This window comes from Bombus bifarius, unplaced genomic scaffold, assembly GCF_011952205.1.
Source record: "Bombus bifarius isolate JDL3187 unplaced genomic scaffold, Bbif_JDL3187 scf7180000008213, whole genome shotgun sequence".
Classification (NCBI taxonomy): domain Eukaryota; kingdom Metazoa; phylum Arthropoda; class Insecta; order Hymenoptera; family Apidae; genus Bombus; species Bombus bifarius.
Window position 1 is genome coordinate 73437 of NW_022884516.1, and position 25753 is coordinate 99189.

Genomic DNA, 25753 nt, shown 5'->3' on the forward strand with positions numbered 1-25753 from the left:
TGAGGTACACCGTGGATAGAACACAAACGGCGACAATGATTTTTTTAATAATAATAATGATGATGATGATGACGACGATGGCGATGATGATGATGATGATGATGATGATGACGACGATGATGATGATGGCGATGATGGTGATGATGATAATGATGATGATGATGATGATGATGATAATAATAATAACAAGTTTCATTAGCTCATTACACTTTTTTTTCCTTTTTTCTTCATCTTGATGCCTCTGTTGCTCCTCGTACAAATCTTTTCTAACTCGGCACCAATTTTTATAGCATTGTTCCTAAGCCTCTCTCGACTACATGCGCGATTTTGCGCTTTTTTCAGTGTTTCATATCGCCCATCCTTTCAGCAATCTGTAGCGGATATATCGTACATCGTATTAAAAAATTCTTATCTTACAATTGTAAATATCGTATTTCTATTATACAATGAAGCTCGTTCGTGGCGGTATTCCTTAATATTTTACCATTGTGCTCGTTCTAAAATTTAACTTTTTCTCTTCCTCTTACAATTTCATCCTTACTTTATTGCTTGGTCGCAATATGCATTCATATTCTAATGAATACATGGCAACAGAAACGAAAATTCACAAAATATACAGAGCGCCTGTTGAATCTTGAAAGGTCTTCGAAAATATGAATTGAAGATTTAAAACAAGAATTTTGAACTAATAAATACAACAATAATTTTGAAAAAGAAAGCAAGAAAACAGAAAGATGTAGAAGGTTCTTCCAAGATTCTAAAAATGTGTTCGTGATGATTTAAAAATCTGAGATATTCCAAGACTATCAACTTCAAAATTTAAATAATGTATCTCCCATTAATAATTCTGTGATGAAGTATTTCCAATATTCGTTATCTCACGTTTATATCTATCTACCGACGCATTTCCCCATGATTCGATTAAACATAATAACGCGTTTCTCATACTAAGAGAAGAAACTTTGGCAGCCGCTCTAGCCAGCTGAATAGCACGCGTACTTCTACGCAAAAATCAATTCCATTCCTTCTCTTCTTAACGTAATTAAATATCGATATACTTTAATCTCAGAACGTATAAAAATAATAATACTATCAATCCGGCGTAGTAAATACACAATATTATCGAGTTCTCAATGTTCTCACCTTTAAATAATCGCTAATGACCGGAGAATATTATATATATATCGCACAAACAACAATTTTTTTTCTTCTTTTTTTTTTGCGAAAGCATTGTAATGTCCACCCATTTCACAATATCGTTGCAAAAGTCAATGAACGAGCTGCTTAAACAACTGAGAAGCAGTTCTTACGGCCGTAATTTATGTACAGGGATATCATCTTTGAATTTAAGCATTCACGGAAAAAATAAATCAACATAAAAATCCATTCGCACGTACGAAAAATATTCATAAAACGATGCGCGACGATGGTCTCTTGGAAATACTATGCAAATCATTGACAAACTTGCTCATCGAATACGATATCGAACATAACGCTGTAGTTTGATAAATCCGAGAAACGCGGCCCACATACTCAAATTCGTTACGATCACTATATTCATTTATATAAACACTATTATCATTACTTTGTCTTGTTAATAACAGCTGCACACTCCCACTTATTACTCGCCTCGTTTCCCCCTCCTGAAAACTTTCATCTTATAACATTTCCTGATGAGCGTCTTGCTTCTTCAATTTCCTTTAGATCATTCGAGTTCCATCATCGTCAGTATATATTAAAGGCACGTTTGATTCGTTTAACAAACATGTACCTACAAGTAACGATCAATACAAGTAAAAATGTCAACGAACGATTTTGTGGAGAATCCTCGCATTCGTCAAAAAGTTGATAATGACATGTTTCTCTGTGCATTCAGATCGGCGGATGTTTTTAAGATACATAAACTCCAGATGTCTCAAGATATTTTCCAGATAACATAGAATGTCGAAAATTATTTTCGCATATTTGAATCTCATTGCAAATCATTTGTCTGACCAACTGATTGGATTTATATGTTTTAAATAGATCGATTGAGAAGGACGTCGAAGCAACGAATTCCAATCGAGTATTATCGATACTAGCTAAGGTCACTTGCCCATGCTGGCATTTGCTGGCAGAGTCGCGGATCGTTGTTGCACCGATAAATATGGCTTCAAGGTGGATCTCGTAGACTCTCTGAAATATGTAAATCGTTATCGATGAAATTCGACTTGTGGAAGATCGTGACTATCGTATTTACCAAGAAATATCACGAGTATAGACTAATATAAAAAGAAAAAAAAAAAGAAATAAGCTTTAGAAGCAAAATAACAGTTTTTATCTATAAGAGCTAGTAGTTATAAATGTTAAAGCCCCATTTCAATAAAAAAAAAGCATTGAAATTCATGGTGATTTTGTTGATCCGTTTTTTTAGAATTACAAAGTTTACTTTTAAAATCTTTAGACTTTTTATTTAGGATCAATTTATAATAATGTTTTCTTCTGTACTCTTTAAATGACAAACTTTTTATCAATAATCACATTAAACAATTTGCTATTAAAAGTAAACTCTGAACGTGTCAATATTCATTACTATCTAACAGTTTTGCCGTGCATAATGTCAAATATATTTTGTCATTCTGCATATCGTATTTCGTAATTATTACCATGCAATTTTTGGAGAAGAAAAAAGCTATACGATTATACGAATTCTCTCGTTACAACGTAAAAATAATTTCGCAACTGAAAATCTTAAGCTGCTGCTCGATTATAGGTTATGATTTTCTACTTGTTAAAGTATCGTAAAGTTCCATTAAAAAGAAAATATAAACAAAATATTATAATGAGTATGTATGTACATAAAAAATATATTTCCATCTTAATTTATAATATTCTCAAATTAATTTTCATGCATTATGAATCTTATCAATTTATAACTTCTGCTAATACTAAACAAAGTTAAAACAATGCGACATCATATATTTACTTATTGAAGGGTACGTATATTTAAACTAGCAGCGAGATCAATAGAAATAAAATGAACAATCATTCTCGGCGAAAAAATGTGCTAATGTTTAAGCGCATGCAAATGACAATTGAATCGAATCAACTAACAATATCCTATTCTAGTTTTAAACAAACTCAAACAGAAACCAACATATCAATAACCGCAATAATAATAATCGGAAAAAATAAAGCTTATATTGCTTCGATCTATCGAACAATATTTATATATAATTTCGATTTTGAACAAAGCAATTATGTCGGTTTTTAAATTTTTCAAAAGTTGGAATGATTACAAAACACGCTTAATAAGATTACCTAAAGTCTTCATAATACATTTTCAAATTTCAAAACTACTTTATATCTGTATCTATATTTATATCTATATCTATATCTATATCTATATCTATATCTATATATATAGAAATAGATAGATAGATATATAGATAGGTAGATTAAAGCAATCTGAAACATAATCAATAATGGCATTCCATTATATTATGTTTTGTTTCTGTAACAATGATATCTTCTAAGCGCACTGCACTTACGAAACGCTGCCAACGATGTCTTTTTTGTATTTTCATGTTCGTTGAAAATGCGATTCTGTATATAGATATGGGAGTGCAAGAAAAATCAAACGACTCTAACCTCGCTACACCCAATCATGCGATGCCACAATACAAGAGAGCTACTTAGTCTCCGGTTACGTTGAGTCGCACCGCTACGCTACCTTGGCGAGACACGTTGCCCCGTGCCATCGACGTGCGAGTTTGCTTTGTAGCCACATTTTTGTACACGTCTAGACAGTCTTGCGACCCAATATTTCTGTTCGTCAGGACTACCAGCCAATATTAATAATTCACGAGCACTGTTTGGATCGTAGTGTAATTTGCAGGGTGCAATGGCATCTTCCTTTTTGTCCAAATGCTCCTTATGAACTTTTATACGACACCCTGTACACACGCAATAACAATTTCATTACATATTTTATTATAAATAATTCTTTATTTTATGAAGCAGATTTTTTATTTTGCTTGTTGACCAAAGAAAACGAATCATGTCACATCGTTATGAATTTAATAAAATTTATTACAAAAAATAGTTTTATAAATCTCTTCAAAATATAATTAGAAACGACGAATCGCGAGAAATAGCACATCACCCCACGAATGGACAAAGATTTGAAAATGATATGTTTAAAGCAAGGTAGTAATTATAAAAACGTAAAAATTCGTTGAACGAAACATTGTTTCATACTTACTTCGGCACTCGAGAGCTGGTGGCGGTCGAAACATATGCCACAATTGTTTTGAGCATACCTCGCAAGTAGTCGGCATATGATACGATATTGACACAAATTCGTGACCTTTTAACGATTGTGTGCCTGGTTTGTCCGTAAGTTGTGGCAGTTCCACTCCGGGCAGTGTGTTTCCTTCATCACCAGGACGTCTTGCTTCGCCTTCACCAGCATATAATAACTAAACAAGAGAAGAAAAAATGTGATTGAGTATATCATTCGATAAGTAGGGAACCAATTGTTCAACATAATATGTACCTGGAAAATTCTCGGAATATCTTTGGCATCAGCTCGGATGACATCACCCTGAGTAACAGATCTAACGTGGAAGACTTTATTTAGGTCCAATATCAAGACTGGATCGGCATTTAATTTATCATTTTCACTATTATAAAATATTATTTTCTTCGAAGAGACGACAACGTATTGTTTTTTCCATCCATGCCTTTTAATGTTCTGTTTATTTGGCACATTTAACCAACCTTCCAATCGCATGGTTCCATGTTCCGATAAAACAGAATCTTCTCCGTCATTTTCTACGGACGAAACGCTAGCGGTTTCTGAGTTGAGCGAAGCAATTTTCATTTGTAAAGTTTCTATTTCGGAATCTTTCGAATCGAGTTCCATTTGTAACCTCAATTTCGCTTGATTTTCTTCCACCAATTGTGCCTATAGAAATATAATGATGCTAGAGATAATATATAAATATTTGTAAAAATGAAACGACGTTTAGTATTTTACTTACTTGTAAATCTTGCAAATCTTTTTGCCATTTAGCTGTTAACTGTCCGTATTTTTCTCTCTCTTGAGTAAGCTCTTGCTGTAAACGCCTGCAATCTTTTTCCTTCTTTCTTAAATCTGCTGCAGAAGCTTTATTCTTGGATTTACCACTTGAAGATAAATCTTTCCTGTTCATAATCTCTGCTAACTTATTAACTGCTTGTTGTTTTAATAATTGCTCAGTTTTCAATTTACTGCTCAGTTTTTCTATTTCTTCGCCATTAGACTGTGCTTTAGAAAGTTGATCTTGCAATTCTTTAAACCGTTTATTTAAATCTTCCTTTTCTTTAAGATATTGATCAACATTTTTCTTAAGTTCACCTTCACTATCCTTAAGCCGATTTATAATTTGTTCTTTTGCATTCAATTCTTGGTGATGTTTGGCTATTCCATCTTTATATTCTAATTCCTTCATTGTTCGTTCCTTTTCGAGGTCTGCGACAGTTTCTTCAGCTATTGATCTTGCCAAAGCTTCACTATCACCTCTCGCTAGAGATAATTGTAACTGATGCACTAAAGAGCTACGTTCTTCTTCTAATTCTTGTTGTAAACGTATTTTTTCATCAAGTTCTTCCCGAAGTTCTTGCGTCTGTGTTTTATAAAGTGTCTGGAAATAATACATTAAAATTTATAATAAATATATCAAAAGAAAATAATAGCTTTTTCGCTGATAGTTTGTTGAGATGTGAATTTACCGAAAAGTAAGCTTCTGCTTCTAATTGTTCTTGTAATTCCTTAGTTTGTAGTTGATCCACATTTCTTTGAGTTTTCAAGTGATGTAATTCATCCTCTATTTGACGTTTTGCTTCTCTTAGCTGAGCAACTTCGCCAGCTAATTGCTGTTCCCTGGCACGTAATCGTCCTGCTTCGGACGACTGCTGTGCTAAGTCAGTCTGCAGAATGTTTCTTTTCTGCTGTTCTTGTTCGACCTGACCTTGTAGCACTTTTACCTTTTCAACTTCTTGCCTATGTTCTCCTTCCAGTTTCTGTAATCGCTGTTGAATCTGTCGATAATCCACAGAGAGCATAGAGGTTTGCCTTTCCTTTTCTTGTGCAAGTAATTCAGCACGTTGCCTCCCACTTTTTTCTTCATTTAATTTTGCTTGTAATGCTGTTAATGTTACATTAATACATGTATAAGGATAACTCGCAATAAATTGATAAATTTAAGTATAAAGGAATAGCGTACATACTGTAAATAGAAATACCATCGAGCGCGAGCATTCCGAAATTTGAAAAATTGCAATTAGTGATAAAGTGGGTTAAGGATATAACAAAAGAATTATATGGAGATGCAGTTATAAGATAAATAGGTGTATGGATGAAATGCAACTTTTAAAAAATCAAAATTTTTAGAACGTGCAGCCCAAAATGAATATTTTTTCTCACCCTGACATGCTTATCAGTATAAAAATATGGACTTTTAGAAACCTTAATATTACAATTATTAAGTACAAATGTAAATAAAATTACCTTTAACTACTTCTAAATTAGCTTCTTCTTTGGATAGTATGCGTGAACGTTCCGTTTCTTGATGGGCTACCACTTCCTGATTATACCTAGCTTGCGCAGCTTTTAATTCAAGAGTTAAACTTGCTGCTTCTTTTTCCAATGCTGAGATTTTTTCAGTTAGTTGTCTGTTATCCATGATTGCTTTCTCCTCTTTCTCTCGACTATGTTCGAGTTCGACATGAAGAGCAGAGAGTCGGCTTTCTAATTCAGCAGTTAACGATGAGGCTTGTGATCGAGAACTACGCTCTTTCGACAATTGTCCCTGCGAAATTATGTATAAAAATATAAGTTTATGTTTGAAAATGAGTATTTCTAATCAATTTCTTTTTTTTTTTTTTTAACATAAACACTTACTTGTAATGTAGCCACTTCTTGCTGTAAATTATCTCGTTGCGCTTGTAATTTCGCTCTTTCCACTTGTAATTCATTTGCCATTTGTTCTGCAGCTTGACGAGCAACAGTAATCTCAGTAGCTTGTTTCCGTAACCTCGTTACCATTTCTGTTTCTCTTTCCAATTTCGATTGCATTTCTTTAATTTGTTTTTCTAAACTTGTTACACGTTCAGAAGTTTGTTGTGAATTACTTGCATCACGTGCTCGTTTCGTCTGCTCTTCGTCATACTTCTTTTTCAACTCCACAATTAATGACTCCGCTTTTCTACGTAACTCAGTTTCATGCTCCACCCTACGTTGTGCTTCTTTGTAGTTATGCCTCAACAAAGTCAATTCTTTGTCGGCTCTACCTATTTCTTCACGCAATTCGGTTTCCCGGCGTGTCATAGCTTCTAATCGTGTTGTTAAAGCTTTCTGCCTTGATTCTAAAGATTCTACCTGTCTCTTTTCTTTATCCAATAAGTTTTCTAATTGAGAAATTTTAATATCGTCGCTTGTACCATTATTGATATGATTTTCTAATCCATCTACCGACTCCTTGCCGCTAGAAGCCATTAATTGATAATCTTCTGAATATGTAAAACCAATAAAAGGTAAATGGTTTCCGGAAAATGCTTTTGGTATTGGAAAACTTTCCTCTGGTCCATCTTCTTTATCGACATCCTCAAAATTGCTAGTATCATCATCGCCAGAAAGTTCTGGCACGACAGGAGGAACACATTCTCGTAAATTTTCAAATGTCCACTGATCGTTTTTAAAGAAAGGATGATTTTTTATTTCTTCCACGCCATTTCTACCCAAACGTTTAGTTCTATCCGTAAGAAAACCACATATCAAATTCTTGGCAGAATGGGAAATATCAACTTCTTGTGGAAAATGTAATGAATTTCTATGATCCATAATTTTTGAATATGTTCCAACTAATGAATCTGCATAAAACGGAGTATCACCAACAAGCATTTCATATAAAAATACACCAACTGACCACCAATCACATTCTCTTCCATATACACCTTCACCACCTTGAGATTGAAGCACTTCAGGTGATATATAATCAGGTGTACCTACTGCAGTATCAGATCGGACAAGACCATCCTAAAAGACATATAAGATAAGATATTTTTATATAATGTTACATTGTTAGAAATTTGATAGAAAATGCTAAAAAAAAAAATATACATACAGCATCCATTCTCATACAAGTGCCAAAATCTGCAAGTTTTAAATGACCATACTTATCAAGTAACATATTATCTGGCTTTACATCTCTATGAACAAATCCCATAAGATGTATTGCATCTAATGCAAGCACCACTTCTGCACAATAAAATTTTGCCCATTTTTCTGGCACGTCATAATTTGACATTAAATTCACTAAATCACCACCTGGCATGTAATCCATCACCATGTAAAGATATTTTTGATCTTGAAATGCAAAATGAAGCTGAACTATCCACTGAGAATTGGCATGTGCCATTATATCACGTTCTTCCCAAAAAAAGGCTGAATCTGATCGTTTGATCTGTAGAATACACAAAAATAAAGTGTACAGTATACACATAAATTATCCATTTGTGATTTATACATGTCTTACCATTTCAAATTTACTGAGTAATTTCATAGCATATACTTTCTGTGTAGATTTATGTCTTACTAATTGTACTTCACCAAATGAACCACGACCTATCACTTTTATTAGGGTAAAGTCATCTGTACGCATTCGCATTTTACAAATATCTTGAGCTACTGAGTCATCTGAAAGTATAAATAATTTTTATTACATCTTGTCCTTGAAAAATTAATATTAGCATCACAACATCAATAAATATATTAACATGTTTCATTTAGTTATATCTGATTTATTTACTCCTCTGCATCTATTACATAAGATGAATCGTTGTATTATTATATTAACATATTATTCTAACACATAGCGATTTGCTTATTGATAATAAAATGCTTGACTTTTCTAAAATATACACTTTATACTAAATTAATGAAGTATCTATTACTCTGTATTTTAGTAACTGCACTATTATAATAATAAATAAGAATATTTTCCATAACGGGCAGAAAGGTTAAGTACTCACATCTATTCATATATGCTTCTATATTTTTCATACGTTTTACGCTGGGATGATCACAATCTGCCACCAGGGCCTGAACTGTATCCAATAAGCAATCAATGTTTGTGATACTTCTTGGATCCTTTACGCGTTCCTCCAGCATCCTCAGGCGCCTGCGCCTGTCTTCATCTCGTACTACATCCATCTCTCCTATTAAAAGCTAGGAATAATTTCCTTCAAAAATGTAATATTTTTTTTGACGCATCAAAAACAATACAAAGCAAAAGGCTACATATAGTATAAACACAATTTATGCACTGTTGCAATACTGGATGGGCAGTCCATGTTTCCTGAAACAAAATTATATATATACATATAAATGTATATAAATATATATGTATATGTACATAAATGTTAATATATAATCATTATTGTCATATTATTGTACAAAGATTGACATAAAATACAGATGACATTTTGTACTCCATAAATGAAATAACTAAGTCTATATTTAAATAATACCATATATAAATATAGCTTTAAATAATATAAAGATATGATTATCGATAAGTTTAAAATAGTTTAATTTGTGCATTGTATTTATATTACTAGTCGTGTGCACCCATGCAACAAGATAAAAATTACAATATTATAAAATCAAATAAATAGATTTAGAATTAAAGTAATATAAAGTAAAAGATTAATAAAATTATTAGTTCCATGTGTACCTTTTACTAGAAGGATAAGTTAATTAAATAACACAATAATTTAAATAACACAATTTAAAAGGTATACAAATTTGTGAGAGAATAGATACAACAGAATATAATATATGATGACTCAACATGATTTATGTGTCAAGATCATTAAGAAACAGTGATTACTAAACAGTGTGAAAACAAAATATATATTTAATTATTTAGAAAAATAGGAATTCCCAGACTAACATTTATTTAGATATTTTGCACTGAAATTCATCATTACACTTGCAAACAAAATTTTACCAGTTCGTCTTGTCATTTTCACAAAGAAACTTTTATAAAATAAAAATACAAATTGTAGAAATCGTTAAACAAATGTGAATTTAATGTTTGCATTTTAATATTTCAATGAAAATTAAAAAATTCAGAAAATAACAAATCAAAGAAGTCTGTTAGGAAGCTTGCAGAAATAAGGTGGATCCCGTGCAGGTACTTCTGAATCCGTCATGAAGAATTTTCTAAATATTCCGTATTTTTCATTATCGATTAATTAATGTCAGAAGAAAATTCACTCTAACGTACCTAATATCACGAATACCGTATCCAGTACTTCGTCTAACTGAATAAAAATACTATAAAATACATTATGTTTCTACGTAAATTGGTTGCGATTGCACACAGCTGAGCCGTGTATGCGCCATTGAGAAAATTCACAACGGTCATCAATGCCAATGAAAGCTCGGGGAAAACGTAGAGTAATTCGCTTTTCAATTCATGTACAGTGATCGAGGGAAATTTTCCAATTTTATTCGAGAACTCTGGCACCTACTTCAGATGTGAAATCTCACATTATTCAATTTGAAAATATAACAGTATTTTCAATGAGATTTTTGGTTATTTTCACTCTACTTGGCACCGTTTGAATTAGTTCGTTGTTTTAAAATTGGCAACATAAAAGTCACCCTTTCTTCATACATATATATTTATTTGAATCAAATAAAACTTCGAAAGTTTCACGAATTAATGAAAACTACGTCAAAAGTCGTTGAGACAGAACATCAACGACTTCGGAAAAACGATATAATAAATTGCAGGCATAACCAAGATGGCGTAGTATTCGACGCACTAACTGAGATACAGGTTTTTGCACTTGTACTGTCTGCTTATAATTTAGAATTTCTTTAGTTAACCTGAATATTGTTTTCAGGATTGTAGTTCTGAACAAATTGCGTGATCTAAATCTGTATGATACGCATCACGCAGTTCTATAATATGGAAAAATTCTTAGTTTTCCCGCGCGTATTTTGATGCTCATTGAACACTTTAACGGATTTTTTTTAGCACCATTTATATCATATTTTGTATTTATAGCGATAATACATATCACAAATAGATAGGTACGTATGGTCATCAAACCTAATACGTCAAAGTATTGCTCTTACAATATTTAGATCCTTTTTTTGTAATTGATTCTTCTTTTATCCTTTTTTTATTCTTACCTTTATTATTGCAGTTTTAGTCAACGTATAATTACGTGAGTCGTATTTAATCTCATATTCTGAATTCTGTAGAAATGGATCTGCCTTGTGATTGGCAGACCAACAAACAAAGACTTTCAGAACGCAGTCAATATTTATTAGAGACAGGACAATGGTCTGACTGCAAATTTGTAGTTGGGCAAGAACCCCATCAACAAACATTAAAGGGACATAAATTATTTTTAGCTATGTCTAGCCCTGTCTTTGAAGCTATGTTTTTTGGGGGTATGGCAGAAAAAAATGACCTGATACCTATTCGAGACGTTCAACCAGAAGCTTTCAAAGCTCTTTTAGAATACATATATACAGATCGAGTTGATTTAAGTTCTTTTGAACTAGCCTGTGAATTATATTATTGTGCCAAAAAATATATGCTTCCTCCTCTGATAAAAGAATGTACAAAGTATCTATGTTCTGACCTGTCTCCAAAAACAGCTTGCAGAGCATATGAATTTGCTAGATTATTTGATGAGCATGTACTGATGGAAAAGTGTCTTCAAATCATTTGCACAAAGACAAATGAAGTTTTAAAAGAACCTAATTGGGAAGAAGTTGAATTAGGAACATTATTGACAGTGCTAGAACAAGAAGATTTACAAATAAACTCTGAAGTGGAATTATTTAATGCAGTGGAACGTTGGGCAAAAGCTGAATGCACAAGAAAATCTCTTGATCCTAATGATGGAAAGTCTTTAAAGTCAGTAATTGGTAATGCATTATCAAAAATTAGATTTTTAAGTTTAAGTGCTCAGGAATTTGCAGAAGGGCCAGGAATGTCACCGTTACTTACTCAAGATGAAACTTTTGCAATACTCATGAACACACTATGCACTGGAAATAAAGCACCTATGCCTGAAGGATTTTCAACTAATTCACACAGTAGAGTTAACATATATAAACCTCCAGTTACACGTACAAATTGTTCCATTGTAAGTTGGATAGATATTGCACGATAACTTTTAGATTTTAACTATTCTTCATGAGATTTCATTTTGCAGAGGTTTAAGCCAGTTAATCCATGTTATAACTCATTTATGTCACATTGCTGGTCTTTACCAACATCTACATATCGTGAACCTGTTTTTATTAATGATGCTGAATCTAGCAGTACATTACGAAATACACCGCCAACAGTAATTGATAGTGGAGTAAGAAAGGATGCTGAAAATTTATCTGTAATTGAAGGTGGTATACAAGAGGGATTAAAATATTATTGTCTAAGATCTGTTATTCGATTAACAGAATGTCTTAATGCAAATGTGTTGGACTGTTCCGTGACCTTTAGTGTAGACAAAAATATTTATGTATTAGGTGTACAAGTACCTACACAGATGACTGAAGTAGTAAGTTAAATAATATCGGAGACAAACACAATGTTCAGACTTTACATTAACCGCTATATATTATTTTTATTACAGACTAATGACTTGAATTATCCTCTTAGTAGTACTTCATATACCGAAATTTTGTATGCTCATCTTCTCGATTCTGATAATACACGATTAACTTACACGCACTTTTCGACAAAAGTAAAAATTAATACCCTTGTGGAAATTACGTTTAATCGACCTGTTTATATTCAAAAGAATAAGGTATATATTCAAATAATAATTTTAAGCATACTAGAATGAAAATCTGTAAGTACTTGTGAAAATCATTTTTACTTTTTTCAACTATAGGTTTATCGAGTTGGGGTAGTTTTTAATACACTTGGGTGGTATCCAATTGGACTTTGTACCCAAGATATGACCTGTGATTCTGTATCCTTCTCATTCGGTGTCGGTAATAGTGCGGATAATGTGCGAGATGGTCTCATTCGGTCTATAGTTTTTACATACAATGATAATATGTAATACGAATAATAAAATTGGCTGGCGCAAAAATAAATTTAAATACGTACATTAAATTTTAATAACAAAACAGTATGTTTTATTCTGTTTTATACTATTGATGTATTATTGTATCTCTCAAATTATGTCGGTGCTATTATTAAAAACTGTACAAAGATATATTCACATACATTGGTTCTAGTTATAATGAAAGTCAAATTTGTATAAAACTATTCTTTTAATTTGTATATATAGAAATATTAATGTTTATTCTATAAACAGAAAAGTCTGAATTTTACAATTTAAATTTTAAATCAGTGGATTACATATTAATACAATATATGTATGTTTTTGTTTATTATTCTAACATTAGTATTATTGTATTAAATTATAACTTTTAAGAAATTGTTACTGTACAAAAGAATGTTATAAAAAATTTGAATATAAAAACATGATTATGCTAATAATATATAAAACATGTTTCTTTTGTATTATGTTCGATTTAATTTTATATGTATACATAGCAGAACTGATTATATTCCTTTTATCTGAATTGTTTAACTTTCTTTCAATATTTTAGAGTATTATTGATTTATATGATACACAGCGTGTCCATAAATATCTTGAAAACAATGGATGATACAAAAAATTTACCTTACAATGATTTTGGAAAGCCTTGTGAAGGTCATAATTATATTCTTAAGTGGGAACTATATCTTTTTATTCCATATTTTTATAGCCGACAGCAAAACATTTTCAAAATACTACTTATATTTTTTGCACCATCGAGATATTAATTCTTAAGAAGGATGGAAATTTGTATTCCTTTCAAAGATATCCACATAAAAGGACAAGCGACTAGCCTTTCTAGTAATAATATTTAGTACACACATACAATCGGCTCTTTTTAGTTAATTATTATTTTGCATATAATTTTAGCAATCTCCCTATGATATACAATGGATAACGCCAATGTAGCCGGCATATCAAGTTTGATGTCTAACATTTCAATAGTGATTCATGCAAAAAATACAAGCAATGGTGTTTTGAAAAGGTTTGGATATCGGTTACAAAGGTATGAAACAAAAAGATATGGTTCCCATTTAAAAATATAACCGTGATCTTTGTAGAGCTTTTCACGGACATTGCAAGATGGAATGAATATCAGTATGATACGCTCCCCTCGAAATCGGACAACGTACAATATTTGTTTCAAGTATGTTTCGACATCCATTGTTTTCAAAATATTCGAAATAAGGAAATTGAAAATTTAAGAAAATGTATTTTGAGATAAAACGGACACATTGTATATAATGTAAATATAATTTATCTTAAATATATAATTGTTTATTTTTCTATATAATTTTCATAACATAATTATATGATAATTATAAGCATTAAAGTTTATATCATTATATTTATTTGTTCATATTTATATTTGCTTATTATATACATATAATAAGAGGGAATTATATAAAATGTAATCAGTCTATATAATTTATCATATACTTTTCGTTATGTAAAAAAAGTAAGAAGAATAATACATCTAGATATGTGAATTAAACTTGTACCTTGAACATTTGAACAATGTTCTTACAATTATTAAAATTTGTTCTTTATAATATCAACATACAATGTATATATAAGTGATACATTAAATAACTTTTGATACAAGCAGATAACAATTTTATATATGTATACTTAAAAAAACTTTACATCTTTGATTGTCTATTATGTTTTATGTATAATAAAATCCCATGTGTCTTTCCATCTGAACTTTAAAACTTCCTTGGCACTTAAATGAGTTGTGCCATAACTAAGTATAATAAATTTTTTAAATACATAAATAATAAAGGTCATCCATACGATAGTACAGAACTTTAATGTATATATCAAAAAATTGTGCCGATATCGAACTCTGGAAATTAAAAAAGCTGAGTTAAATTTTATAAGTGTGTTTCAAAATATTAATAAATTACAAGTGATAAATCATGCAACTGGAACAGGTGGTCTTTCTCTTGGAAGAAACGTTTTCTTTTTCTAATAAAACATTCATTTCAAAATATTTTACGACATATTATACATATATGTATAATATAATGTAATTTTTCGATCTCCTAACCCTAGTATCTTAAACTTATGCTCCCACTAAAAAATCACTGTATACAATTACAGAAGCACCATTGTATCGACAATTATTCTTATTACGACGATCTTTTTTCTAATTATTATTGAAAAAGTTTCCAGTTACATAAGATCCGTTTTGTATATAATCTCTCTAACATACCTAATTACATAATATAAATGTTCTATTGTTGCTGCTGTAAGCAGTAGTTTAAAAATAAATGCTGGTAAATAATGATGAAGAAATAGAGTTCTTTCAACAAATATAAAAGGCAAAAAATGTAATAAATATCCAGCTAACAACATGCTTCCAACATTAACAAATTTCTTCCACTCTTCATATGCAATATCAAAACACATTCGTTTCCGTCTTAACATATAAAATATTAAAAGAGATGAATAGACAATTACACATGCCGTTCCAGAATACCAAATTGCTATATTCCCTAATAAATGCACTTGAGCCTGTCATAAAAATATACATATATGTATATACACATATATATATATATATATATATATATATATATATATATATATATATATATATATATATATACATACATACACACACATATATATACATATATATATACATATATATACACATATATATACACATATATATACACATATATATACACATATATATACATATATAACTACATTAATATTAATAAGTGATAATGAATATTATTGAATTGTAATAAAATCGGATAATTTGTTTAGAAAAACATATTTCAATACATATTTACATTACTGTCATTAGAAACCCAATATGCAATTCCTCTAGACATTAATGGCCAATCTAAAGGATCACTAGAATACATATGACTGTTTTGTCCTTCTTGACCATTGAAAAGCATTTTTATCTGCAATTCTACAAATTTCTCCCAAAAGCTCAAAGTAGTTGCTTGTAATGGAATCATTTCAGCATTAATTAATTCTCTTTCTCTTTGCTTCTGATCTTCACTTTTAGTATATCTATGTTCTTCAACATTCCATATGGAGTCTGTTTGGTCTACTAATCTATCTGCCACTACTTCATGCTGGTTGAAGCCCCAGTCAGGCAATTGCCTTCCACTAAATTTTAGTGCATAATCTGTATTTACATGTATTAATCGAATCTGGCTTTGAATCGCATGCCAAACATCACCAGTATTATCTTTGTTAGTAACCTCCACTTTCCAAAAATTTTGGGCAGGCATAGATACATTGTAATCAATATAACAAGACACCTCTTGACTCTGAGGTGTCATTGGGGCAGCAACATCATGTGAATTTAAAGCTCGACTTGTAATTCCATGTACTAATTGTATTATATCTCCATGTTTTATTGGTTCACTAGGTTTTGTAACAACTAAATCATTTCGCTCTGGTTTTTTCACAATCCACCAATTGTTGACATCTTTAAACGAGTAACATGTAACTTGTTGTTGGTGAGAACTGCCTCTTCCATCTGGATATCTTAATGGATACATATGACTATGACTATGAAGCCAACAAGCTCTTCCATATGTATGTCTCAAGGTAATCTGTGATCCATGCGTAACTTCTAAAGGTTGGCCTTTTGTAATGCTAGCAAGACCACCATCTAGACTTGCTTGAAAAGCACTTGTCATCACTGAATCGTGTGGTCCAGCTTTAGAGAGTATTGTTAAATGTATATAAAATACAGTCAAGTAAACAGTACAAATAACACTTAATATTATCAATATTCTTATCATAAGATGAATGCATAATATTGCGTTAGATAAAGTTTTTCTTGCTATTAGATTCCAATAATCATAAGCAATTAAAAATAATGCAAGGATCAATGAATATAATCCAACATATTTTACACTGAAAAAAATTTATATTAAATTTATGTTAATGAACTTGTTTATAGAAATATTTACATAATATTTTTAAAGTTTTACCACAATGCACATGTTAAATTAGTAATGCCCAAAATTAACCATATCCACCAAGATAAACATGTTAGTCGATCCATTACTTTTCTGAATTTGATAATACATATCAGTCCAAATAATGAAAACTGCATTAGAATGCTTTCCATTAGAATAAATCTAGATTGTGTTAATAAAGCATTGTCTGAAACAATAATACAAAAATATATAACTAATACAATATAAATATGTATATGTATTTTATATTCTGTAATAAAAATATAATATGATAAATTACCGAATAGTAATAAAATTCCCGCCAAAACAGCAGTCCATTGTTTTAAACCTAATTCTAAGATCAAATGATAGGCTGTCGGAATTAATAGACTGCCGCATAATGCCGGTACTAATCGTAATGCGAACAAAGGGACAATATCTGCGTAAGGGCTTCCTATCCTGTCAAATTTAAATTGACCATCGAAATCAGCTAAATACGCTACTGCAGAAATAAGCTGTTTTCCCAAAGGAGGATGTGAATCAAAAAAAAATGTTCTTTTCATGTAAAGTCCTATATATTTTCCATAATGCAATTCATCAAACCTGTTTTAAATACATCAATAATTATTATGATATTTTAATTGAAAAATATGCGGAAATACTTAAATTTCTACACAAAATTCCATAGTTCATATACAAACTTTTAATTTAAGAAAATTGAAAATTTGTGATATTTATAAATACATCTCAAATTTATATTATATATAAAACATATATATCATGATGTATTATTACGTGTATTCTATGTATAATATATATATTAACGGTTAGAAAATAACTTTTTTTTTTATACTTTCATTAATATAAAAAATAACTTACACTATACTCCGTGGTTCTTCTAAACGATAAAATCGAGTAACAATTCCACTTACTAATAAAATAACTGAAATTAAATCAACTTCGAGACTGATTTTAATTCGAGTTTTTAGCGTTTCTAGCGTCTTAAACTTCTCAATTACATTTGAAACAATTTCTCCGTCTTTCTATTAAAAAAGAAAACTAATTGTGCTGTATGTGGGTATGTATATACAGGCTATGTTAGTTAAATATACAAAATGTGTAAATATATGCATATAAATTCACTAAAGTTTGGAAAGAAGATAAATATATATAAATATTCAATGATAAAGAATAAGTTTGAGTTGGTAGTTAAAAATATCAAATAAAAAACAAACGGGTCAAAGATATAAAAAAGATTTCAAGAAAAATTATAAGTTATCTTTTAATTGCTTAATTATTTAATTATTTACCTACCTCCTCCTGTTCGACAACATTTTCGACGCAATTGGTAGAAATATGTTCATAATCAAACTTGGCGCTTTGCACCTGCGATTGCTTGTTATCTAATGTCCTTCGCCTTCGACGAACTATCATTGCACAAATTTGCTATTCGAAACAGCCGTTGTACTATACCTATATCGTATTTTTATTTTCTTAATTGCTATTATTTCGAAAAAATCAAGAGAGTCGTTACTGAGCCACTACTTGATGTCTAATGTCGACCCACGTCATCAATCGACGAATAGATTGGACACATAAATTTCTGCTTATAAAAATTTCAATTTCCGTAAAAGTGATATCCCAATCTCTTTATTATTAAGTAGAGGTAGTGTTAAACATTACGATAAAATATTAAAGACATAGAATTGATATAAGTGACCATCAGGCTTAAGGTATACGATGTGATATACATGTAAGATAACGGTACTATCTCCGACATTCCCTTTGGAAATCCTTTCTCCGTATCGTATGGTAGTTTTGTACAGTATATACATATACGTCATTTTATTTATAAGGAACGAAAGTTTCTTTGAAATTTAAAAAAATTGTGAATGATTTCAAAACTGTTTAATATATGATATTCAATATTTTATATCATCTGGTATTTAACAAATTATAATACTAATTTTCCATCATTTCCAAAATATATTGCATTGTTTTTATAATTATTAGGTATAATGTGTTTATATTTATATATTCGTATTGTAGATTGAGACATGGACAATGATAAAATTTGTTGTCCCATCTGTTCTAAAGAATTTTCCTCTGTAATAATAGAGAATCATGTTAGTAAATGTTTATTCCTAAATGAATCAGCAAGCAAAGAATCTTCATCATCTTTTAAAGATGAAAGTCCTGCAAGGAAGTATATGAAATTAAGCGATACCAAAGTAAAAAAGGACGATGTAGGATTAGTAAAAAATACAACTAAAATGGTATCATCAGTAATGAATATAGATTCTCAAAGTCCAAAGACATCAATTAATATTAATGTACTTATCTTTTTTCCTTTTATAAAAAAGAGAAGAATATTAAAATAGAAAGCTGTTAATAATAATAACTTCTAGACAGATAAAAAAATTACAAAGTTATTTGGGAACGATCATATACCTCTTGCTGAACGTATGAGACCTACAACACTTTCAGGGTATGTTGGTCAATTGCATGTTCTTGGACCATCTACTGTTTTATATCAATTGTTAAATAAGTCTGAAATACCAAATATAATTTTATGGGGTCCACCTGGTTGTGGAAAGGTATACTAAAATAATTTTATTATACATAATCTACTAATTTTTATATTTTAATAAAATTGATGTAACAAAATTTTGTTTATATAAATGTATATATATATAGGTTTATTTAATTACAGACGTCTTTGGCAAATGTTATAGCTTACATATGTAAGAATAAGTCAAATGGTAAAATGAGATATGTTAAGCTATCTGCAGCAATGGCTGGTGTAAACGAAGTAAAAGAAGTAATCACTATAGCTTCTAATGAGTTAAAATTTAACAGACGTACAGTGGTTTTCATGGATGAAATACATCGTTTTAATAAAATTCAGCAAGATGTATTTTTACCACATGTTGAATCTGGTATCATTACACTAATTGGTGCAACAACAGAAAATCCTTCTTTCAGCTTAAATTCCGCACTTTTGAGTCGTTGTAGAGTCATTGTTTTGGAGAAATTGAACACATCTAATTTAATGTCTATATTAAGTCGAGCAGTGTCTTCACTAGAGGGAACAGTATATAGCTCAAATAAGAAATTGGAAAGTGCAAATCAAATACCAAAATTTATTATAGATGAACCGAGCATAGAATGGCTGGCAGAAACTTGTGATGGTGACGCGCGTATAGCATTAAGTGGACTAGAATTAGCAGTTCAATGTAAAATACAGAGCAATGAAGAATTTTTACAAAATGGTCCTGTGACCATAACATTAGCTAACATTAAAGAAGGTCTTAAGAAAACTCATATGTTATATGACAAGAGAGGTGACCAACATTATGATATGATTTCAGCTCTACATAAATCTGTTAGAGCAAGTGATGAAAATGCGTCTCTTTATTGGTTAACAAGAATGATATTAGGTGGTGAAGATCCAGTTTACATTGCACGAAGATTAGTTAGAATGGCATGCGAAGATATTGGGTTAGAAGATCCAAAAGCACTTGGTAACATTAAACATTCATAAGACTAATTATCTATTTTATCTGGAGTCTTATGCTATATTATATGATTATTTGGGAAATAATTTCCAGGAATTGCTATACATACAATGCATGGTTGCAAGATGATAGGAATGCCTGAATGTGATGTCCTTTTAGCACAGTGTACAACATATTTAGCAAGAGCACCAAAGTCTAGATTAATGGAAGATGCACTCAGAGCTGCTCAAAGAGTAATAGCTGAACATAAAGGACCTCAGCCTGGAGTACCTTTATATTTAAGAAATGCTCCAACAAAGCTTATGAAGAATCTAGGTAATCATTACATATTGCTTGCCATCATTAAAAATCATGTGTAATGAAATTTAAGACTATTAAAAAGTATTTTCTTAATAATATATTATATATTATATAAATTTTATTTTAGGATATAGCAAAGGTTACAATATGAAACATAAAGATGAATCAGGAATGAATTATTTACCAGAAGGATTAGAAAATGTAAACTTCTTTGATTACCATAAGAATTATATGACATAAGTATAAACTTGAATAAAATTGAATGAAAGATTGGTTACAATATATTTATAATATTGAAGAGTACAGAATAATAATATTGCATACATATTAATTATCGAGATACAGATTTAAGTAAGAAAACTATACTAGTTATCAAAATGCAAATCTAATAGTTTTAATATACATTTTGTAGTCGAAGCAAAATTATGCAGAATTTCAATAAAAACAGGAAGACAGTGCAAGCTTAATGTGATTTCATTTCAATTATTTAAGATTTATGATAGATTTTAACTGTTAGACATATATGAACATTCATTTGTTTAAATCGGAACAACGCTATAAAATTAATGACGTCGATGTCGAAACTGAAGCTATTTTATGAAATACTTGAAAATACGGTTTTTGGACTGGCACTATTTTTCATCTTACTGACTCAATTACTTCACTGTTACTATGTACTTAACATTTTTTCCATATAATAGTTTTATTGTTAGCAGGCATGTCAATAACATTTATTAACTTAATACCATTCTTTTCTGCTAATGCCTTCAGATCATTAATATCTCTCAGGCCCCAGTTTGAATCTTGAAGCTTCAATGATTTATCGAAATTAACGTTACTTTCTGGCGTTATTTTTCCGTCTATAGCATAAGGTCCATATGTAAATAAAATACCATCATCCTTTAACAGTTTACCCGCATTATTAAATAAACCAACACAACACTGATAAGGTGAAATATGTATCATATTCGCATTATATATATAATCAATATTGGCTTCTTTAAAGATATTATTACCCCAAGTATGAAAATCTGTTGTAATATCTATCTTTAAAGGGTCTTTCACATTTATAAGTCCATTTGTATGAGCTGCAATACTTTCGAATAGCCTTGATTCATATTCTGAAGGATAAAATGAAATTTGAGGAAAATGGGTAGCAAAATAGGCTATATGTTGTCCAGAACCAGATGCAATTTCCAAGAAAGTTTTATCTGGACTATGCTGAATATATTTTTGAAGAACTGACAAAATTGGACTTTTGTTACGTTCAGCTGCAGGATAAATTAGCTTTTTGGCAGCCATAATTCTGGACCTTAAATTAGAATCTAACATATTATTTGTCACCTAAATTTAATTCTTATTTTCTTATTTATTTATTTTATTGAATTTAATAATTATTTCCTTATTTCCTTTATTAGTATTTAAATATTAAATATGGTCTCTTCTTTTGTACACTATCTTTTAATTACATTTTCATAACTAATTGTTTAAAAACTACTTAAAAAAAGAAAAAAAGGAATATAAATCTCACCTATGATTAGCAGCACAGTGAATAATTGCATTCATATCTAGTTACTGCACTCATATTAATATTTTACCTGAAAAATTTAAGTGTAAATCTTACAATTTTTTTTGCCACAAACATAATATATATTATTTAAAATTATGATGTAAAATATAATACATATCAGCAATGTCTATTAAATTTAAGCTTCATATAAATTAATTTACATTTATTATATTTTGGTGTGTTATAATTGTATCGATCTTTATATTATATTATGCTTACAATACAATGAAACAAGCATTCGTATGAAGTAAAAACTAATTTATGCAAATATATATTTCTATTATGTTTATTTAATAACAATGTCTAGAATGTACATCAAAAGTACAATAATACATGATCATTTATATGTTTTATTAATTGAGTATTTTTCACATTTCTTGAACTAACTACACTAAATTGAATCAAGTAACATATAACTTGTTTAATTGTCAGAACATTAATGACTCCTTTTATCATTGTTCCCCTTGCCTTTACTCAATTTTTCTTGATTTCTTTTATTTTTCACTGAACTTGGTACATATACAGAATGTCCTGTCTTTTTCAAGTGTTCAAATAATTTATTTTTACTAGGAAATTCAAGTTTACACATGACACAACAATGTGCTAAATCTGGCACTTCAATGCTTTGTGATCCATTCCTATTTTTACCCCCATTTTCATTTTCTAAAGATTTTCTTTTTGCACTTTTAGCCTTCTTACTTTTAGATTTCTCATTAATTGCAGTACTTGTTTCTAAATTATTAGGTAATAATTCTCTTTCATCTATTTCTTTGATCATCTCTTCCTCACATTTCCTTATTTCATCATTGGACAATTTTTTATTATTCTCAACAACTTTATTTAATATTGTCTGCTTCTGTTGCTGTTTTCTGCGTTGTTTTTTTGATAACAAAATATCTTCATTGATATTTAGATCTTCGTCACTAATTTGTTCTACTACTAGACTCTGAACATTCTTTTTCTGTTTTTTCTTTTTTTGTTTCTTAGGTCGCACAATTTCTTTATTTTCTTGGTCAGAAATAAGCTCATCTTCAGAAGTTGTATATTCATTATTATATTTCAGTACTTTAGGTGATACACGGAGGAAATCGTCCATCTGAGATTCCACAGCAAATTTAGATTCTTCTGGATAGCACATTATTCCTTCTGGTTTTGCAAAATCCTTAAATTCTTCATCATCTGATATTAATTCTGCCTCTGAAATTTCTTTTTCAGCACTACTTTTATTTTCCATATTATTTTGAACAGGATTTAATAAAAAATCAGGAATTTGTGAATCTGTTGCTAGTTTTTTCTCAAATTGTGAGATTGATTCAGAATTAACATCACTTTCTTGAACATTTCCAAATTTGTTACATTCTTTCATCATAGATAGTTTTATCATTGCAATATTATCTTTATGTCTTTTAGAGTTTTCATGATTTTTAAATGCTTTATGTGTTTTAAATATTTTATTGCAAGCTACACAATACAGAGAATTATCATCTATTGCATTTTCATCATCCATGTCTCCTTCAGAAGATAAATCTTCTCCAAATTCTTGATCAAGATTAGCTTCAATATTTTTAAGTTCGGCCTCTATGTTTGTAGATGTTGACCATTCTGATACTTTATGTTCTTTTAATTGTTTTTGTCTTTCTAATAATTGTTGTCTTCTTCGTTCTTCTACCTTCTTCAAATTTTCTTTTGCATGTTCACTAAGCTTAATTATATGAGCCTGTACTCGTTTATCACGTTTACGTATAAATGCAACTAAATTTCTTACTTGTTCATTTCTTTCTTTCTTAGCTTTGTCTCGAACTTTCTTATTTTCTTTCTCAATAAGACGTGCGACTTTTCTATTAGGAGCATCTCTAATGTCATAAGGATCTAACCATGCAAATGATCTTTTTGTGTTATAACTTTGCCAATAAGCATAAAATTTATGAACAATTTCTTTATATGAACTTTGTGAATCTCCAAATCCTGGAATTTCTTCATCTAAATCTTTTTCTTTTGCAAATTCTATGTCCTCGACTGCTAATTTTTCAAATACATTACGATAAGTAGTATAAAATCCTTTTTCATCGTCTCCATAACCCTTGAAACAAGTAGTTGAGAAATATTGAAAGAGATCAATAGAGTCATCCTTATAATCTCCATCAGTACCACCTTTTAAAATAGCTTCACGATGGTTGTCATACCAGGTACGTTCATGAGGATCACTTAATACTTCCCAAGCTTGTTGAACAAGCTGAAACTGTTCCTTTGCTTCTTCTGGATTATTTAAATTTTTGTCTGGATGCCACTTTAAAGCTAGTTTTCTGTAAGCCTTTTTTAAGTCATCATCAGAAGCATTTCGTGGTACCCCTAATATCTCATAGTGACACTTCATTGTAGCAATGACTAATATTTCTTATCTTCAATATTATAAATTGTAATTTTGCAATATAAAATTATGTAAATCATACACTACAAGAAGATCATTAAATTGATGATGATATTGATATTGATAACAAAATATTCATATTGCGTATTTCTATTCGTTTACTGATAGTCTCTATTATCATATTTTATATCGTATACGACGTAAAAAGTATTTATATTAATAGATCTAAATACTATCATATCTTACCGAATGTTTTTTAATGCTTATTTACGCTTGAATTTTTGCTTTATGCTTTAATAATGTCCGTATTTATTAAGAACCATAAAATGATACTAGATAGTTCTTTTTACAGCTCTTTAGATATAATTATGCTATACAATAACAAGATTCAACAATTTCAGCTTATTTTATATTATTATTTCAGCTTATATTTCTACATACATACAAAATATGTATATGTGAAGTTATCTTCACATCGAAACACTTGTTACGTTTATCTTAAGATTGACCCACATTTTTAAATTATATAGGCATATATAAGTACTTATATTTATATAGTAAACTTTAAATAATTGGATAAGAAACAAATTTTTTAAGTAATATGAATTCAATTAAATATCAATATGATTTTATTTTTAAGTAATGATATATCTTTTTTGTTATCACATTGTTAACGAATATATTTCATCTACAGATTAATATATTTTTTCGTGAATTTCTCTGAAATCTTACATTAATGAAACTAATGTGTGATCCACGTGCTTGTTTTATTAATAATAATGTTAATCTAACAAATTAAATGAATTTTTAATTTAATTTTCTGTCTCTGTAATATAAATATCAAAAAATAATCAAACATATTGTAACTCTTGCTTGCTTCACTTTATAT

General features: G+C 29.9%; 6 protein-coding genes across 13 annotated transcripts; 2 read left to right on the forward strand and 4 right to left on the reverse strand.

Annotated features, from left to right (window-relative positions):
• Positions 1-344: 344 nt before the first annotated feature.
• Positions 345-10488, reverse strand: LOC117210898 (rho-associated protein kinase 2). Of its 4 annotated transcripts, XR_004488169.1 has the most exons (13): positions 10314-10488; positions 9055-9380; positions 8559-8719; positions 8148-8486; positions 6926-8059; positions 6533-6833; positions 5755-6170; positions 5025-5666; positions 4538-4948; positions 4244-4460; positions 3713-3935; positions 1857-2175; positions 345-1771 (listed from the first exon to the last, which is right to left on the reverse strand). XR_004488169.1 is itself a non-coding variant. In XM_033454324.1 (12 exons), exons 2-12 carry the CDS (start codon positions 9233-9235, stop codon positions 2088-2090), a joined length of 4104 nt encoding a protein of 1367 aa, XP_033310215.1. In that variant the 5' UTR covers positions 9236-9380; positions 10314-10488; the 3' UTR covers positions 345-2087. The 4 variants fall into 4 exon arrangements, 2 of the variants coding, with proteins under 2 accessions (XP_033310215.1, XP_033310214.1); XR_004488170.1 differs by having other exon boundaries at positions 345-2175; positions 3631-3935; XM_033454324.1 differs by having other exon boundaries at positions 345-2175; positions 5755-6161.
• A 333-nt stretch (positions 10489-10821) lies between these two features.
• LOC117210901 (BTB/POZ domain-containing protein 1-like) lies at positions 10822-13288 on the forward strand. The gene is made up of 5 exons (XM_033454334.1): positions 10822-11128; positions 11245-12198; positions 12268-12612; positions 12688-12861; positions 12949-13288. Exons 2-5 carry the CDS (start codon positions 11305-11307, stop codon positions 13120-13122), a joined length of 1587 nt encoding a protein of 528 aa, XP_033310225.1. The 5' UTR covers positions 10822-11128; positions 11245-11304; the 3' UTR covers positions 13123-13288.
• A 1302-nt stretch (positions 13289-14590) lies between these two features.
• On the reverse strand, positions 14591-18542 carry LOC117210832 (protein O-mannosyltransferase 1). Its single transcript, XM_033454226.1, has 7 exons — positions 18423-18542; positions 17988-18151; positions 17410-17711; positions 17142-17316; positions 15978-17064; positions 15386-15687; positions 14591-15016 (listed from the first exon to the last, which is right to left on the reverse strand). Exons 1-7 carry the CDS (start codon positions 18540-18542, stop codon positions 14830-14832), a joined length of 2337 nt encoding a protein of 778 aa, XP_033310117.1. The 3' UTR covers positions 14591-14829.
• Positions 18542-21393, forward strand: LOC117210836 (ATPase WRNIP1-like). 3 transcript variants are annotated; one of them, XM_033454230.1, is made up of 6 exons: positions 18542-18996; positions 19158-19441; positions 19517-19705; positions 19822-20632; positions 20720-20941; positions 21054-21393. In XM_033454230.1, the coding sequence occupies exons 2-6, from the start codon at positions 19166-19168 to the stop codon at positions 21164-21166; spliced, it is 1611 nt and encodes a 536-aa protein (XP_033310121.1). In that variant the 5' UTR covers positions 18542-18996; positions 19158-19165; the 3' UTR covers positions 21167-21393. The 3 variants fall into 3 exon arrangements, with proteins under 3 accessions (XP_033310121.1, XP_033310120.1, XP_033310122.1); XM_033454229.1 differs by having other exon boundaries at positions 18542-18841; XM_033454231.1 differs by having other exon boundaries at positions 18542-18741.
• On the reverse strand, positions 21185-25354 carry LOC117210838 (methyltransferase-like 26). 3 transcript variants are annotated; one of them, XM_033454236.1, is made up of 3 exons: positions 25310-25354; positions 22458-22524; positions 21185-22238 (listed from the first exon to the last, which is right to left on the reverse strand). In XM_033454236.1, the coding sequence occupies exons 2-3, from the start codon at positions 22490-22492 to the stop codon at positions 21605-21607; spliced, it is 669 nt and encodes a 222-aa protein (XP_033310127.1). In that variant the 5' UTR covers positions 22493-22524; positions 25310-25354; the 3' UTR covers positions 21185-21604. The 3 variants fall into 3 exon arrangements, with proteins under 3 accessions (XP_033310127.1, XP_033310126.1, XP_033310128.1); XM_033454235.1 differs by lacking the exon at positions 25310-25354 and adding an exon at positions 25111-25303; XM_033454237.1 differs by lacking the exon at positions 25310-25354 and adding an exon at positions 22716-22804.
• On the reverse strand, positions 22771-24947 carry LOC117210833 (dnaJ homolog subfamily C member 21). The gene has a single exon (XM_033454227.1). It carries the CDS (start codon positions 24868-24870, stop codon positions 22933-22935), a length of 1938 nt encoding a protein of 645 aa, XP_033310118.1. The 5' UTR covers positions 24871-24947; the 3' UTR covers positions 22771-22932.
• Positions 25355-25753: the final 399 nt, after the last annotated feature.